The sequence below is a fragment of the Crassostrea angulata genome, chromosome 3, assembly GCF_025612915.1.
Source record: "Crassostrea angulata isolate pt1a10 chromosome 3, ASM2561291v2, whole genome shotgun sequence".
Taxonomy (NCBI): domain Eukaryota; kingdom Metazoa; phylum Mollusca; class Bivalvia; order Ostreida; family Ostreidae; genus Magallana; species Magallana angulata.
The window spans coordinates 19,982,682-20,000,128 of NC_069113.1; the positions used below are offsets into that span (position 1 = coordinate 19,982,682).

The window sequence follows — 17,447 nt, forward strand, 5'->3', positions numbered from 1 at the left end:
TCTTGATCCGTCTCATTTCTAGAAAAGAGTACGCAATTACTTATATTCCAGTTTAAATTACATGTCAATTTTTTTTAGAGATATAAGATATTAGGCATTTCCTTTTATAATACCATGAGAATTATATTACGGAAATTAGCGCATTCGTCACATCGGCAACGATTTTTTTTCTACATGAACTTATTCCTGTTTGGTCCAGTTTCAATCATACCTCAATTTTTTTCTAAAAATAAAACCGGTGTTTTCGATAGAAAAGGTGTCGTTCATTAAAAGCTTATTGCAACAGTTTAGCTGAATATTATGTTTATTTTTCCTTTATTCCGGTCTGGCGGTTACGGCATGCCTTTTCCCGCAGCAAGGCAGTTGCCATATAAGGTCATGTCAAAATTCGACAAACTTGTAGACTTTACATTTGTCAATTTGTATCATGTCAGATGTGCTATTGCTGAGCCTGAAGTTACAAACGCAGAAACTACGGATTAAAAGTGTGCAAAATTGAAGGTTTAATTAACTAATGTAAACAATAAAGTTGCAAAATGTGCATCATGCGAAGGAACTGAGTCTAATCTTACACGTGTTTATGCCCGAGTTTTATAGGTTACACGATCAGGATTACACATATTCATGCTCAGGCTCACACATCACACGATTGCATATTCGGATTTACAAGTTTACATGTCTGGATTTTTGAACACGATTACCCTCCATAGATTCATAGTTAACGTTCTAACCCAGTGCGTTACGCGGTTGGATAACCATTTTGGGGAAAGAAAAAAATGTAAAATGCTTGATTTTTTGGTTTATTTCGATAGGAAATACGTTACAATTTGGAGGTGTCCCATATCACCTTAAATACGTAAGCTAATCCGGAAATCTTGTTTATTTCACCAGGAGACATAGCATTTGTTGGAATGAAACCGTCCCCTTGATTTTTAAAGAATGGAGTGTATTTGTGAATTATTCATTGCTATAGCCAAATAAGCATGTCCAGGCTGGAATAAACATATATGATCCTTGATCTCCTACAGTGTGTTCTACATCATGACCTACAAAGAAACAGCTGATAACAGCGCGTGCTTCTTGACAACAAAGACAATCTCAGGATATGATCTGATATAATACTCCTTTCAGAACATATCCTCTGTTACAATGTTTAAAATTTCATATTTCAATCGGAGCAATGCACAAATACCCCGCACGTGCAAAGCCCCTGACTTACCTTGACAACAATAGGCAATCAACGAACGACACGTAAACCCAAATCTAGAAAGAAAACTTGTGACTTGGGAAGGAAGAGGCAGTTTTGAATAAAGTACCACGAGATATTTGTTACACCGGGGTTGCTACAGTTTTTATAGCATTTGCATGTTATATTGGGTTAGGAAGGTTTCAGAAAATTTGAAAAATCAGTACAACGATCGAATCTCATAAAATTCAACAAGATAGGCCAGAAAATTAAAATAAAATGATCTGTAATTCATCATATACGGAGATGGCAGTTCGAAATTTAGAAGTGGACTTGTCATCAATGATATGAAGGTGGGAGTCTGCCATTTTAGTTACATTTCATGATCCCCGCGGGCCTTCAGTAGCACATAAAATCGATTGGTAGCCTCTTCTACATGTATACTGCTTTAATGTACTAGTAAAATATTAATAAAACATAAAATGTTTAATCTCTAGAAATCAATCGACTTTTGCTCTTCGTAACTATCAGTATTTTTTTATTTACTTGGTGACAACCTACATGGTTTTAAATATAATTCTTCGCGATAATATTAATATTCGGCTCTCGCTTGACAAAATGTCGGAGATCAAAAGGGAAAGAGGATTTTTCCACGACAAACTTTATCTTCCGTTAACTAAACTCCGCAATTCTCCTGCATTTAGTCTGTCGCCTTTGAAACTTTTAGTTTGCGATGGTGGTATTGGGCGTGGGGTTAGATTTAGCCAGTCATGCGTACACGTGGATGCTATATCGGAAACAAATGGAGCTGGGCTTAAATATAACAGAATTTATACCTTTACCGAATTATAAATTACGAAAGGATGTGGCATGCTGATGGATTATATCACGATGATAGGGAATTGTTGTGGATCCGATTTATGTGTACTGGAAACTTTGTTGTCATTTGTAAGGTGTATCGAAGGTATATTGTATATCTGGACCCTAAATATCGATAAAATTCTGAAAATTTGTGAGGTTATATAAATATCCTAAGAGATCGACTTCATATATATTTTATTAATAGTACTAGTGGAGCTTTACAAATCAAGGGTAATTGTTTTCTTTACATTCTTTCTTATTTACCCAATTGACAAATTATGATTTGTGAAATAAATAATGTAAAAGGTTTTTCATCAATTATTATTTAGCAATATTTCATATATCACAAGCACCAAATGATTGCTTGACTTTTCGTCATATTGTAAAAAACGACATCGATACTTCAATTACACGAAAGACACCATTTTATATCACCTTTAATTTCACTCTTAACCAATTTTATTAAGGAATAAGGAATCATTTTTGTAGTATTATGAGGTGATAATTTCGGTCGGGGCGTGGTCAAATCCTGACCAAAAAAGCCCGAAGAGATTTATGACGGATTTGACAACAATAAAATCACCCTATAATATTCAAAGAATGATTCTTACTACTTAAATTTATATTATTTCTAATTTCTACACTTTAAAACAAAATTATTTTAAACCACTATTTTTATGTATTACTACGCGGCGCAGCCAATACCGTTTTTCGGTTATACTATAGGACACGCCCATTTTGTGTCACTCATGTTTTATGAATTTATTGGGTTTTAGAATTTCAAAATTGATTCTTAATGTTATCACAGACATAATTATCACCTCAGAATACTCAAAGAATGCTTCTTTATTCCTTAAATATTACTGTGTATAATTTTAGAGACAAGCAATGGTCTAAACCTTGAAGGAAGAAATAGTTCACAGTGGCCAGCAAGACTTGCTGTACATCTATTTTCGCCATTATCATTGATAAAAGATTGTTTTCTGGATAACCAATGTCCCACAAAATTCAGGGGTTGTCCTTGTTCTTGCAACACGGTAAAATCAGAGATCTTTTATGGCGATACCTCCATTGGTAAGATTTTTTTAAAATTTTGCTGTAATACTTGTTATAAGTGAAATCTTTTCCAAGCCATAAATTTTTACTATACTTTCATGTTAAATACTGAAATCTGATTGATTTAGACACAGTTGATAATTAATCGGTTCTATTACCCTCAGCGTTAGCAACACACTTGGCAACGGGTAACACTATATAAATAGTGCCTGTTTGGGAGGGTAACAGTTGAAATTGACACCCCGAGAAAACCATTGTCAACCGACGCGAAGCGGAGGTTGACAATGGTTTTCGAGGGGTGTCAATTTAAACTGTTATCCTCCCAAACAGGCACTATTTATTTTGTTATACTGAATGTCTTTTTTAAAAATTTTAAGAAAATTTTACTGCTTTTATATAGGAATAACGTGAATTCTACAGCGAACCGTACGCGCATAATTTTCGCGCATGTAACATTTTTTAATGTTACCCGTTGCCAAGTGCGTTGCTAACGCTGAGGGTAATAGTAAATATTATTAACTGCGTCTTAACCAATCAGATTTCAGTATTTAACATGAAAGTATAACAATATATAAATAGTGCCTGTTTGGGAGGGTTACAGTTGAAATTGACACCCCGAAAAAACCATTGTCAACCGACGCGAAACGGAGGTTGACAATGGTTTTCGAGGTGTGTCAATTTCAACTGTTATCCTCCCAAACAGGCACTATTTATTTTATCATACTGAATGTCTTAATTTTAAAGAAAACTTTACTGCTTTTATATAGGAATAATGTGAATTCTACAGCGAACCTTACGCGCATAATTTTCGCGCATGTAACAATTTTCAATGTTACCCGTTGCTAAGTGCGTTGCTAACGCTGAGAGTATTAGAACGGATTATGAACTGCGTCTTAACCAATCAGATTTCAATATTTAACATGAAAGCATAAAAAAGGAATTGTTACATGCGCATAAATTATATGGATTCCCAGGGTAAGGTGGGACCACAATGGGGGGTCGAATTTTTACATTTGCCCATGGGCCTCTTATACTCTTTGTCTAAAAGAGAACCATTACAGTCATATTTTTCACAAGTACATGTATAAAGTGTTCTTTAACCATGATCTTTGAACGGTTTCTAAAAACTTTTGAATGATGTAAGTACTAAATAATGCGCAGCTGCATGTGGGTTGTTGGAAATACTCAGACATGGTATGGTCGATTTGACGTCATCATTGGAAAAACTGCAGCGTATGAGCAAAATGGATTGAAAAAGAAAAGGTGTGAGTCTCTCGTAGCCGCTACTACAGTTTCTGAAGAATATAATGATGATTCATCAGATGAAGACGACTATTTCCAAAACGAGGCCAAACCAAACAATCTTGATGGTCACTCATCGTAACTCATTTCTCAAACTATTGTTTTCTCGTTTCACCAGAAGAAATGCAACCCATCTCTCAGTCTTGTGCCATCCATTGGAGTCAGCCAAAGTCACATCCAGTTTCATTTTTATGATTCCGCAAAAGACATTTATCTCGTTAGTCAAGGAATGCCATTGTTTTATGAAGACAACAAATTACACCATATACTGGTATACTTTTAACTGTTTTGAAAAATCGAAACCCGTTGTTTCAAAATTAACAGCTAAACGAGTCGGGAAATATGAACAGTATCTTTAGGATAGGGGTTGATGTTGATGAAATAAGATAATGGGATGGTGGGAGTGTTCTAGCTAAACGGTTAATGAATCTGCCCCAAGTTACCGTTCCCATAACTTTTGGTTGAATTTTTAAAATAAATACGCATACCTCTCACTGAATCCATATATATGGCGAAAATTGTCAGACTTTTTCACACGCCCCCTCTTTATACACAGAGAAATTCGCGAAGGAACGAACATACGTTATTTAGGGGAGTTATCCATTCGAAAATTTTCGAAACTGCCCGCACAATTTGTCATCAATATCATCCGGGTCCTTTGCATGTCATTTGCAATGCAATATCCCTGTAGAATTTTATTTATGATTGTAAGTTGCATGAAACAAGGACACTCAAAACAGAAAAACTATGGTGTTCTGTATTAGCAACTCGCACCTTCGCCTTCAAGGCGAAGATTCAAGATTGCGAAGGTTCGAATGCGAAAGTGTAAAGGTGCAAGGGCGAAGGTTCGAAGTGAGATGGATACTCCTATTGCTTCTTCGCCTTTGCAACTTCATAATCTGGTTTTCGCACGCTCGCCTTCGTCTTTTTCCTTTCGCTTGGTCGATTACTTATAGTTCGATGCAGGTATCGTACTCGCCCGAGGTATGTCGAAAGCTCTCGAATGTTACCGGTACGCGCTAGACAGTGTGCTGTGTGCAATTGTACTCTATGAAAGTTTATTAATATTTTACTAGGTTATCCAACATCTGTTTACCAGTGCTGGCTAAGCCTATAAAAATATTTATTTTATGTACTCCATATGAATGTAATGTATGCCATAATGTGCATGTACTCTCAGACTTTCTCTGTCACCTACCAGTCTGTTTACCTTAATTCAATACTGTACTACATGTAACAATGGTTAAACACAGAAACGTTTGAATTTCATTATGCAACAAAGTGTTTAGATTGTTAATCGCAAATATTTTCTCAAGAGTTTTATAGCTAAAATTATCTTTAAACAATAAAGAGCTCAACACATTAAAATGCGAAGTGCGAAGTTGCGAAGGCGAAGGAGCGACAGTATATAAATAGTGCTTGTTTTGGAGTGTTATTATACCAAAATATGATTAATCTATATTACGCGTCATCCCGGGGAATAAATATCGTGCCTCACCTATCCGAAAATCTGGGGATCTTCATTCAAAAGGTATAAAATAAAAACCAATATGAGTATAAGATGTTGACAAATATGATTAAATAAAAAATATCTCATCAAATAAATTATCTTTAAACCATGAAAACCATTTTACTATTGTAATTGATTCGACTGTATGAAAGAAAAGAGAGATTAAAAAAACCGAAACAAACAATCACGACGTTATTGCTTTCGACAAGTCAAAAAATTATTAGAAAATTAGAAATCAGCATATTTTGTATAATCATATGTAGTTCGGTGTAATAAAACTTTTATTGCATGAATGTTTGGAAATATTCCCCAAAAATAAGCATATTTCCCGAGGGCTTCGCCCGCCAAGTTTTATAAAAAGGGGGAGGGGGGGGGGGGTTGTCATGTACGCCTAGGTAATACATTCGAGGTGTTTTTCCAAGCCTGCCGGAAAGTCCCGAGAAGTTGCGATTGGTTTATTACCATCAACTCGTATCAGTACTTTCAGTACTTTGATTGTGAATGGTAGTGTACTTTCGGTTTGATATCCGGGAAATCATAACCATTGGTGCATTGTCATCTTGTTATGAAACGATTTTTTATGAAACGACTTGAGCAATTTTAGAAAACGCTCTGGATATCTTATAATGGGTTGTTTTTCATGACCGAATGACCAACATTACCAAGAATTTAAAAAAAGACCCAAACAAAATGAATTTGTGTTGGAGTCAGGAGAAAAAATTCATTCACAAACTATCATAAACAATCTTGAAAATATTTGAAAGAGGAACTTGTCGTCGTATATGTTTTGTGTGTGGAATAGGGTTGGTAAAAAATCCATTTTGTACATATATTACTATTGTCTTTCGACCTAATTTTTTAAACATATTTTGAAAACAAGTCTACCATGATTACGGAATGAACATGGCCTTGTAACAGACATGCCGTGCAGACAACCTGCATAATTCCTCTTATCCAAGGTTCACTAGTGAGAATATATTTGACCCTATATATCTGCAACATGTTTACAAGTATCCCATCAGCATTGTTTATTTAGGAATCCACATAAAATATATAGTAGGCTACATGCGCGGATCCAGAAAATTTTTCCAGGGGGGGTCCGAAGGATAATTGTGTTTGCCAGGGGGGGTCCGAGGCATATTTTCGCGATAATTTTACTAGGCCCCTATGTAAATTTAATAAATTTTCATTTTCCAGGGGGGGTCGGGACCCCCCCCCCCCGGACCCCCCCTCTAGATCCGCGCATGGGCTATGAGGAAAATCTCAGATGTCTTAGTCTCACTTCATCAAACAGAGCACACAGTGGAAAAAGAGAGACTGATCGAGATCAAACGTAAAAGTTGTATGACTTCGGGTCCTCTTTGTCGTCACCCCATAGAAAATTCATGTCAAATATGTTAAATGTACGTGTGTATTCTAATTATATGTTATAATTTTGAAGCAATATTATATATAATGGTCTACAATTTGGATATAAAATGGTAGAAAAAGAGTGTATATATTTTTTGTACTGTTTTTGGTTGACCTATATTAACGTTTTGTTTACTTTCGTTTTGAGTTCCCGGAATTTTGCTTTCTTTTTGAATTCCTATTTAAATAGTAATAGGCTAAATACACGCTTCTAAACAATTTGAGAGGAAAGCGTCAATGCGGTAAGAAAGTTTGTGTTGTTCATCTTTAAAATTTAGAAATAAACAAAACATTATTTGATAAAGTCGCATGATTTATTTTTATGTTTTTTTTTAAAATATTCAAGCAGTTAAGGTCAAGATCTAGTAAATGATTCCAGACTGACTTTTTGGTGCTAGAACCATTATGACGTCATAATTGATTTGATGAAATTTCCCCCGTATTTTACAGCTTTAAAGGAATTATGTAGAAATAAAATAAATAATATTTTGACATTTTGACATGTTCAATCAGGGGAAAAGTAATCCCGGTACCTATATTCAATTTGACATCATTTTAAAGAGGAGGCCAAGAGCTTGTTTAATGTCGTTTTTGGCGAGACTGTAGGCAATCTAGATATATTTCATTAGTCAAAAATGGACAAAACTCCGAGATTTGTTACTTTTATCCTTCATATTCCATAGAAATTAGTTGTTTAAAAAAAATATCCCCGAGACTCGGCTAGCTTAGGCAATATTTATTGATATGAAGATTATATGTTCCTATAATGTATAACTGTATCATTTGATCATCAATACAAAATTTTTGTCTTTCTGCCAAAATGTTAAATAGCATGAAAATTGCATTAAATAAACATTAGCACGCAGAACATTAAATTGGATTGATTGATCGTTGACACTAGCAACATATCGACCGAGTTTTGCAGGTTTTAAATAATGACATAACCAAACGATCAGTTGAGTACTCTTCGAAGATAAAAAAAACGTTTGAACATTTTTAAAAAGCCTCTTGAAATTTGAGTTCAATGTCTATTTTTATAAACCAGCGTTATAATTATATGTGTTGATCATGTATTGATCAAACATATTTCTATATGTATTTATTCGTTTTATCTATTTCATTATCCGTTTTTGTTAAACACAGTTTTAAATTTTAAATAACTGCCAGTTACACTGCGCAACTGGATTGAGTTGGCTGAGTAAAGGCTTTCGTTTTTCCTTGGTTCTCTAATTTCATTGGTCTTTCTTATTTTCATTATCCAATAAATTTAAATCTCTATTTGATACAAGTTATCGTTCAAACTAAGTAAAATTAGGCAGTATTTCATTTTAACATCGTCGGTCAATCCAGCGTGTATCTGCTGCATCTTGTGGTATGTTAATATTATATTGACTTATATATTTCTTTACTTACCATGATAGTGATTAGCTAGGGCATTTTATTTTAATTGCAAAGTGTATACTTTATCGTATTTTTGCAGTTAAACTTGTCATAGTAATTTCTAAAACTTGTTTGTAAGTTCAAATGTAAAATTGTTACAAAACATGTTTTTATATTATAAATGAATACTGGAGTAACGGTTGCTTATTGTCATAGATTTCAGAAACAAAACATATCAAATGTACATGTAAAACTGTATTTTATGGCTAATGTATTAATTACTTCTTTGTTTATAGGTCAATGCTTTATTTACCTATTTAATAAATCGACTGAAACTATCAACTGCCTCCTTTCTGTTCGGTTACATATATATCAATCAGTTTGTAATGCAGCGAAAGGCAAATTAATATAACCGTTAGTGCATGAGTCGCTAAAAAAGTTTAGTTCAAAACTTGAAATCAAGTGCACGATCAAAATGTTTTACTAACAATTAAAAGCTATGGTTGCGTTTTTAATGCAACTGAAAAAATATCGATTTTTCCTGCAATGTGCATGTAATTTTTTTTTTTGAGTCAGCAATAAAGGAAGTCGACACGGAAATTCAAGTAGAACACGGATTAAGCAACCAACTTCCTTAAAGCATATAATGCATACTTATTTTTTTAACGATGCATGTCACATTTTAAACATGTTTTTGTTATGTACTAAAACTGTGTCACTGACTAAGTTTCAACCCTCAAGGCACTAAATTGCAAACAATTCGATATTTATTTCAAGCACATATTTTAGATTGAACCTGACAACTTAACATAACAAGCTATATAATAGTAAGAAGTTTAACAGAATTGCATATAATAGAATATCTTAATTCAAAAAGTAAGTTTTTTACTAACAAAGAAAAAAAAACAAGGTTGAATATGATACTTTTGTATTACAATTTGTAGCCCTGTATAACTGGACAATATTTTAAATATTCATTGTTATGAATCGCAGTTCTTAATCACACGTATACCTGGATAAGTTTGTACCACTACAATGCTTAAAATAAAATAAATTCCGACAAACCAGGGGTTTATAGATACGACCGTAAATTACTTTCAGTTTCATTTTCTGTTCCTAGTAATTTTAAAATTCGGGAGTGCTTTTACTTTCGTTTTGATTTACTGTAAAGACCTTACTTTTACTTTTAGTGAAGAGTTGAATAGTTACACAAAGTTAGAGCTTATAAGGTAAGATTCCCTAGATTTTTTTTTTTAATTTATATAAAAATGATTTTATTTATTGGATTGGTCACCCTGGAAGACCTGGTGCATTCTTCTCTATGTACATAATGTTAATCCTATATTTATCATAATAAAAATGATCATACTGAAGATTTTGAGAAAGATTTTGTTTTTCAAATTGATGGTACAGGGGCGTACAGTAGGATATCAGTGAAAGTTTTACTTCTTAAGTGAATTGATTTCCTAGCTCCTATCTGTTATTCCATTGGTTCATTCATTAAATTAACCAGTTATATTGAAGCTTCATGTATGTGTATAATATAAGTTACCTATAATTCTAATTAAGTTAGAGCAGTATACCGTTTCCAGAGAACACTATCCAGTCGATATCCATAGCATCTTGTGGTATGTAATTTTTATATAAACTGTTTATAAACTATAAAATGTTTTACTTATCAGTGTAAATGTTTAGTCTCTGGTTTTATTTTAATTGCATTGTCAATACCAAAGTGTATTTTTGTAATTAAAGGTACACTACTTGGATTGTGTCTGTAAAGTTCAAAGATTAAATTTCTTTACAGTACGCACTGTAATTGATTTTTTTATGAAACGTACAATGCATTTGTGGTAACTTATAGCTAATGTAATTTCTTTCATTTTGTCAGTGTAATTTGAATAATTACATTTTAGAATTTCCTGATAATCACAACTTAACTTGAAAGATGGAAGGACCACTTAGAAATAAAAAAGATAAAAAGTCGGGAAATGGAAAAATGAAAACGAGTAACAGGAACACCAACAAACAAAATGAGAAACCAGAGAGAACTGACGATTCTGGAACACCTAGCCAAGACGACAGAGAGGATAGCACCCAACGCTTAGGTTTAGATGAAGCAGAGAAAAACAAAAGTGACCACGATATGAGTCCAAACGAGAAAGAAGGAAAAGAGAGAACTGACGATTCTGGAACACCTAGTCAAGATGACAGAGAGGATAGCACCCAACGCTTAAGTTTAGAAGAAGCAGAGAAAAACAAAAGTGACCACGATATGAGTCCAAACGAGAAAGAAGGAAAAGAGAGAACTGACGATTCTGGAACACCTAGCCAAGATGACAGAAAGGATAGCACCCAACGCTTAAGTTTAGAAGAAGCAGAGAAAAACAAAAGTGACCACGATATGAGTCCAAACGAGAAAGAAGGAAAAGAGAGAACTGACGATTCTGGAACACCTAGCCAAGATGACAGAGAGGATAGCACCCAACGCTTAAGTTTAGAAGAAGCAGAGAAAAACAAAAGTGACCACGATATGAGTCCAAACGAGAAAGAAGGAAAAGAGAGAACTGGCGATTCTGGAACACCTAGCCAAGATGACAGAGAGGATAGCACCCAACGCTTAAGTTTAGAAGAAGCAGAGAAAAACAAAAGTGACCACGATATGAGTCCAAACGAGAAAGAAGGAAAAGAGAGAACTGGCGATTCTGGAACACCTAGCCAAGATGACAGAGAGGATAGCACCCAACGCTTAAGTTTAGATGAAGCAGAGAAAAACAAAAGCGACCACGATATGAGTCCAAACGAGAAAGAAGGAAAAGAGAGAACTGACGATTCTGGAACACCTAGTCAAGATGACAGAGAGGATAGCACCCAACGCTTAAGTTTGGAAGAAGCAGAGAAAAACAAAAGTGACCACGATATGAGTCCAAACGAGAAAGAAGGAAAAGAGAGAACTGACGATTCTGGAACACCTAGCCTAGATGACAGAGAGGATAGCACCCAACGCTTAAGTTTAGAAGAAGCAGAGAAAAACAAAAGTGACCACGATATGAGTCCAAACGAGAAAGAAGGAAAAGAGAGAACTGACGATTCTGGAACACCTAGCCAAGATGACAGAGAGGATAGCACCCAACGCTTAAGTTTAGAAGAAGCAGAGAAAAACAAAAGTGACCACGATATGAGTCCAAACGAGAAAGAAGGAAAAGAGAGAACTGACGATTCTGGAACACCTAGCCAAGATGACAGAGAGGATAGCACCCAACGCTTAAGTTTAGAAGAAGCAGAGAAAAACAAAAGTGACCACGATATGAGTCCAAACGAGAAAGAAGGAAAAGAGAGAACTGGCGATTCTGGAACACCTAGCCAAGATGACAGAGAGGATAGCACCCAACGCTTAAGTTTAGAAGAAGCAGAGAAAAACAAAAGTGACCACGATATGAGTCCAAACGAGAAAGAAGGAAAAGAGAGAACTGGCGATTCTGGAACACCTAGCCAAGATGACAGAGAGGATAGCACCCAACGCTTAAGTTTAGATGAAGCAGAGAAAAACAAAAGCGACCACGATATGAGTCCAAACGAGAAAGAAGGAAAAGAGAGAACTGGCGATTCTGGAACACCTAGCCAAGATGACAGAGAGGATAGCACCCAACGCTTAAGTTTAGAAGAAGCAGAGAAAAACAAAAGTGACCACGATATGAGTCCAAACGAGAAAGAAGGAAAAGAGAGAACTGACGATTCTGGAACACCTAGCCAAGATGACAGAGAGGATAGCACCCAACGCTTAAGTTTAGAAGAAGCAGAGAAAAACAAAAGTGACCACGATATGAGTCCAAACGAGAAAGAAGGAAAAGAGAGAACTGGCGATTCTAGAACACCTAGCCAAGATGACAGAGAGGATAGCACCTCACGCTTAAGTTTAGAAGAAGCAGAGAAAAACAAAAGTGACCACGATATGAGTCCAAACGAGAAAGAAGGAAAAGAGAGAACTGACGATTCTGGAACACCTAGCCAAGATGACAGAGAGGATAGCACCCAACGCTTAAGTTTAGAAGAAGCAGAGAAAAACAAAAGTGACCACGATATGAGTCCAAACGAGAAAGAAGGAAAAGAGAGAACTGACGATTCTGGAACACCTAGCCAAGATGACAGAGAGGATAGCACCCAACGCTTAAGTTTAGAAGAAGCAGAGAAAAACAAAAGTGACCACGATATGAGTCCAAACGAGAAAGAAGGAAAAGAGAGAACTGACGATTCTGGAACACCTAGCCAAGATGACAGAGAGGATAGCACCCAACGCTTAAGTTTAGAAGAAGCAGAGAAAAACAAAAGTGACCACGATATGAGTCCAAACGAGAAAGAAGGAAAAGAGAGAACTGACGATTCTGGAACACCTAGCCAAGATGACAGAGAGGATAGCACCCAACGCTTAAGTTTAGAAGAAGCAGAGAAAAACAAAAGTGACCACGATATGAGTCCAAACGAGAAAGAAGGAAAAGAGAGAACTGGCGATTCTGGAACACCTAGCCAAGATGACAGAGAGGATAGCACCCAACGCTTAAGTTTAGATGAAGCAGAGAAAAACAAAAGCGACCACGATATGAGTCCAAACGAGAAAGAAGGAAAAGAGAGAACTGGCGATTCTGGAACACCTAGCCAAGATGACAGAGAGGATAGCACCCAACGCTTAAGTTTAGAAGAAGCAGAGAAAAACAAAAGTGACCACGATATGAGTCCAAACGAGAAAGAAGGAAAAGAGAGAACTGACGATTCTGGAACACCTAGCCAAGATGACAGAGAGGATAGCACCCAACGCTTAAGTTTAGAAGAAGCAGAGAAAAACAAAAGTGACCACGATATGAGTCCAAACGAGAAAGAAGGAAAAGAGAGAACTGGCGATTCTAGAACACCTAGCCAAGATGACAGAGAGGATAGCACCTCACGCTTAAGTTTAGAAGAAGCAGAGAAAAACAAAAGTGACCACGATATGAGTCCAAACGAGAAAGAAGGAAAAGAGAGAACTGACGATTCTGGAACACCTAGCCAAGATGACAGAGAGGATAGCACCCAACGCTTAAGTTTAGAAGAAGCAGAGAAAAACAAAAGTGACCACGATATGAGTCCAAACGAGAAAGAAGGTAAAGAAATGGAAGCATTGGGAGAAAACGATGGAAATGACAATGATGATCATTGTGGAAAGAAACCGTTTGAGACGCCAAGATCGAAAGTGTGTGAGGTAAGATTAAGTCCTCAAATATACACATAATCAAAACTATGAAAGTAGTTATGGTAATTATGAAATCTTAAACTTGAACCCGTTCAAATGAATACATATCCATATGCATCGCTCTATTCAAATTTTGAAACTCATTTTTGGACAAAGTAAATGGTTTATTCTCATTTATAGGTTAAATTTAGACAATGGTTATAAATAATTTTTGGATAATGTTCCATTGGTCAAGGAAATTGCCCAAAAATATCTTAGTACAGTGTTAAAGACCGCAAAAAGAGAAAAGAATCGTCAAAATGATCGTTCGCTATTTATAGGTTATTTTAAAGTTACCTTATCAGACACTTTTTATTAAACCTTATTTATAATGGTAACACGTGTCTTTATGTATTTTGTATCATATATTGGAATTAAAACTGATTCAAAATAATTCAACAAAAAACTAGATATGATAAAGAGAAGAACATATAAATAAGGGAGAAAGAGTTTCAGATATTTTGAGTTAAAGAAGTTTCAATAAAGTAAAAGTTGAAATAATTTGTAGATAATATCATTATATTACATCAGATCTGTATATGACTCCGAGGTTTATATTGTATGCTCAAAAGACAAGTTAATTAAGAGACCTATTATCATGGAAAGTCATTGTTCTTAATAGCAGGATAACATTGCTAGTATAGAAAGTAAAACTAGATTGATGCATCACAGTCGAGATGTGTACCACCCAACGTTTATAGTTTATATCTCTTGCAGAAGATCTTTGAAAATAGATAATTATTACATAGAGTTTCCATCTGCATATAAAATGATTGAAATAACTAAGTTACATTTTTTATCATTTACATTTTTAATAGAATGCAATGTTTCAGGTTGAAAATTCAGATAGGAGAAACAATCATCTCAGAAACAATGTGAAAGAAGAGACTGAATCGAACAATGAACAGAGTACTTCTGAGGAAGGTATTTTAGCTGCTATGTGTTTTCATGTTATTCTTTTATTGAAAATCAGAGATAATGATGAAACATTTAAATATACATACATGTTAGCAACACGTCCAAACTAATCACCAAAAGATGTTCATAAACATGTGGTATTCGATTTTCGGATATGTATGAATTTAAGAGTAATTCATTAGAATTTCAAATTTTTCTCTGTGGTTTTCGACTCAAATTGTTACAGTTTTCTGTCAAACTGAACGTGATAATTTTGACACGGAAGAACAACATCGTGATAACAATACTTTAAAAATAGAAAAAGGAAAGCAAGCTGATCATAATCACATGGACGAGACAGAGAGTCAGACTGAACATAAACACATGAACATGGATGCGAGTCAGCAGAATGGAGAAGTAAGTTAACTATTAGAGAACACTTCTTAAAACTGCAAATCTTCATAAAAGTGTCGTATCCTCTGAATACGTAAATAATTATAAGATGTGATTTTTCGTCCATTGTTGTCATGTTGATATAAATCTTATCTATCTATTAACTTTTGTTATATCGATATGCGACGAGGTTCGTTAAAAACTAGAAATATTCAAGTCACCACACCCTTGTTTATTGAGCTACCAGCTACTGGGACTTAATAAATCTATTTAGCACACATAAATAGAGTACCCACGGTACTAGTTTTATGCCTTTTGTTGTCATAGTAATCTTGTTCAAACAGTTCAGATTAATAGCATTCTATACTATTTTAAGGAACCAATGAACCAATTTCAATTTACAGACCACAAGCTATTTTCTGATTAAAAAGCTTTAGTACATTTATGTAAAAGGTCAGACTACTTTCCAAAGTAATGTGGTTACAATTTTTGTATGAAAAAAATCGTTTTTGAAAAGTGTGGAAAATAGATTCTCATGATATGAAGTTTCCATGTACATAAAAAGACATTATAAAAAGGATAAGTTAGAATTTGTGTTATTTTCATTCTCGTTTAGGATGGTGGGAAAACCAATGATATCGCAATGACTCAATCTAACAATGACCAGACTACTCCTGAGAAAGGTATTTTACCTCATTTGTTGTTTTTTGATATTTTTTTCGTTTTTTAATCAAAGATTATGTTTAAATATTTTAATATACACACATTGCAAAAAGAACTTATCACCAACAGGTACTCTTAATAGCGTCAATTTATATGCGCGTAGCATTCGATGTTTAGCAATGTTTGAATACATCAATTTCCTCATGTTTCCATCCTGTTTGTAGAAATTGAAGTATTTAAAAAGGTCTCTTGATTTAATTATAAGCAAAATTTTGCCAGGAATTTTCGACATGATGTTTGTATGGAATATTAGAAGGATTTAACACCAGAGAATATCTTTTAAATTTCTATCTTCTTCAGTGAAGTTTCTACTTAATTTTTTATGACCTTTTATTAACAACAATGATATCCGTTATTTTTTATTTAATATTGAACTTTAAATTAGACCAGCCTATACATGTGGAAAGTACAACAGAGTCTATTGGTGTAAACGGAGCAAAAATAGGTGTTAGTCCATCACAGAGTTTCCATACTGGAGACATTAAAGATAACCAAATGGACAATGACAATATCAGTACAAAGACTGATACATGTTATAAAGAAGATAAACCGATGTCTTCTCACTCATCAGAATATGGAACTGACCGAGGCACTGATGAAACCCCCAGTAGCAACGCTTCCTTGAATCCACAAAGTAAATATAGATTGCTGTTATCAAAAGCGCATTGATTTTAACGAACCAATGACCACTTAGTTAGTCTTCTATTTATCTAGTTTTAGTCAGTTGTTGCCCCGCGTTGCCTGTTCTATAACAGATTTCAGTTTTAAACTTTATTATATAATGAAGATGCATGTATATAAAATGGTATCAATTTATTGTATCTTCAAAATTGTCCAATTCCTGACGTTTTTCCCATTTATAATTTTTCTGTTTATGTTACAATGCATTTAGTGTCAAGATGCGCAAGTGCCCAATATGTTATCCTCACCTTACTAATATACAAGTGGTCATTATTTTGATTACACTTAGACATTTCCTCTCTAAAATCATGTACATGCATGCTGTTGCAGCTCATAGATATAAAACTGCGCTTTGGTCAGGTTAGTTGACTTCAGAGTCATTCCTATCCCTTTGTGTAACTTAGTCTCTTTTTTTTTGCATAAAGTGTACCCCTTATTGTATGAATAAAACTTTCTCTAAATTTTAAAAATAATAAGTTATTGTTTCGCAAATTAATTGTATATATATATATATATATATATATATATATATATATATATATATATATATATATATATATATATATATAATCAAAAAAGAAAAAAAATGAACAGTTTATATATATGAGAAGCACTAGCAAACCAACGACACGAACAATAAAGTCAAAGATTGTCAAATTTTCGGGACAACCCGTTCCTTCTTCAGGACAACAAAATAAAAACTACATAAGAAAGAAGAAAAACATCTACAAAACTAGCACTAAACTACAAACTCAATAATTTATAAAATCTAGATAATGTATAAACAC

The 17,447-nt window shown here is 34.4% G+C and overlaps 1 protein-coding gene across 2 annotated transcripts in view; it reads left to right on the plus strand.

The window, feature by feature from the left end:
• The first annotated feature begins 7,485 nt into the window (after window positions 1-7,485).
• LOC128176206 (uncharacterized protein PF3D7_1120600-like) overlaps window positions 7,486-17,447 on the plus strand; it is a 176,721-nt gene continuing 166,759 nt past the window's right edge. The window contains exons 1-8 of one of the 2 annotated variants that reach the window (XM_052842359.1): window positions 7,486-7,567; window positions 9,896-9,934; window positions 10,275-10,333; window positions 10,619-13,935; window positions 14,799-14,889; window positions 15,110-15,279; window positions 15,872-15,938; window positions 16,364-16,612. In XM_052842359.1, coding sequence (XP_052698319.1) covers window positions 10,651-13,935; window positions 14,799-14,889; window positions 15,110-15,279; window positions 15,872-15,938; window positions 16,364-16,612 — 3,862 coding nt within the window. In that variant the 5' untranslated portion in view covers window positions 7,486-7,567; window positions 9,896-9,934; window positions 10,275-10,333; window positions 10,619-10,650. The remainder of the gene's footprint in view (window positions 7,568-9,895; window positions 9,935-10,274; window positions 10,334-10,618; window positions 13,936-14,798; window positions 14,890-15,109; window positions 15,280-15,871; window positions 15,939-16,363; window positions 16,613-17,447) is intronic. The other variant, XM_052842361.1, reaches the window with a different exon arrangement.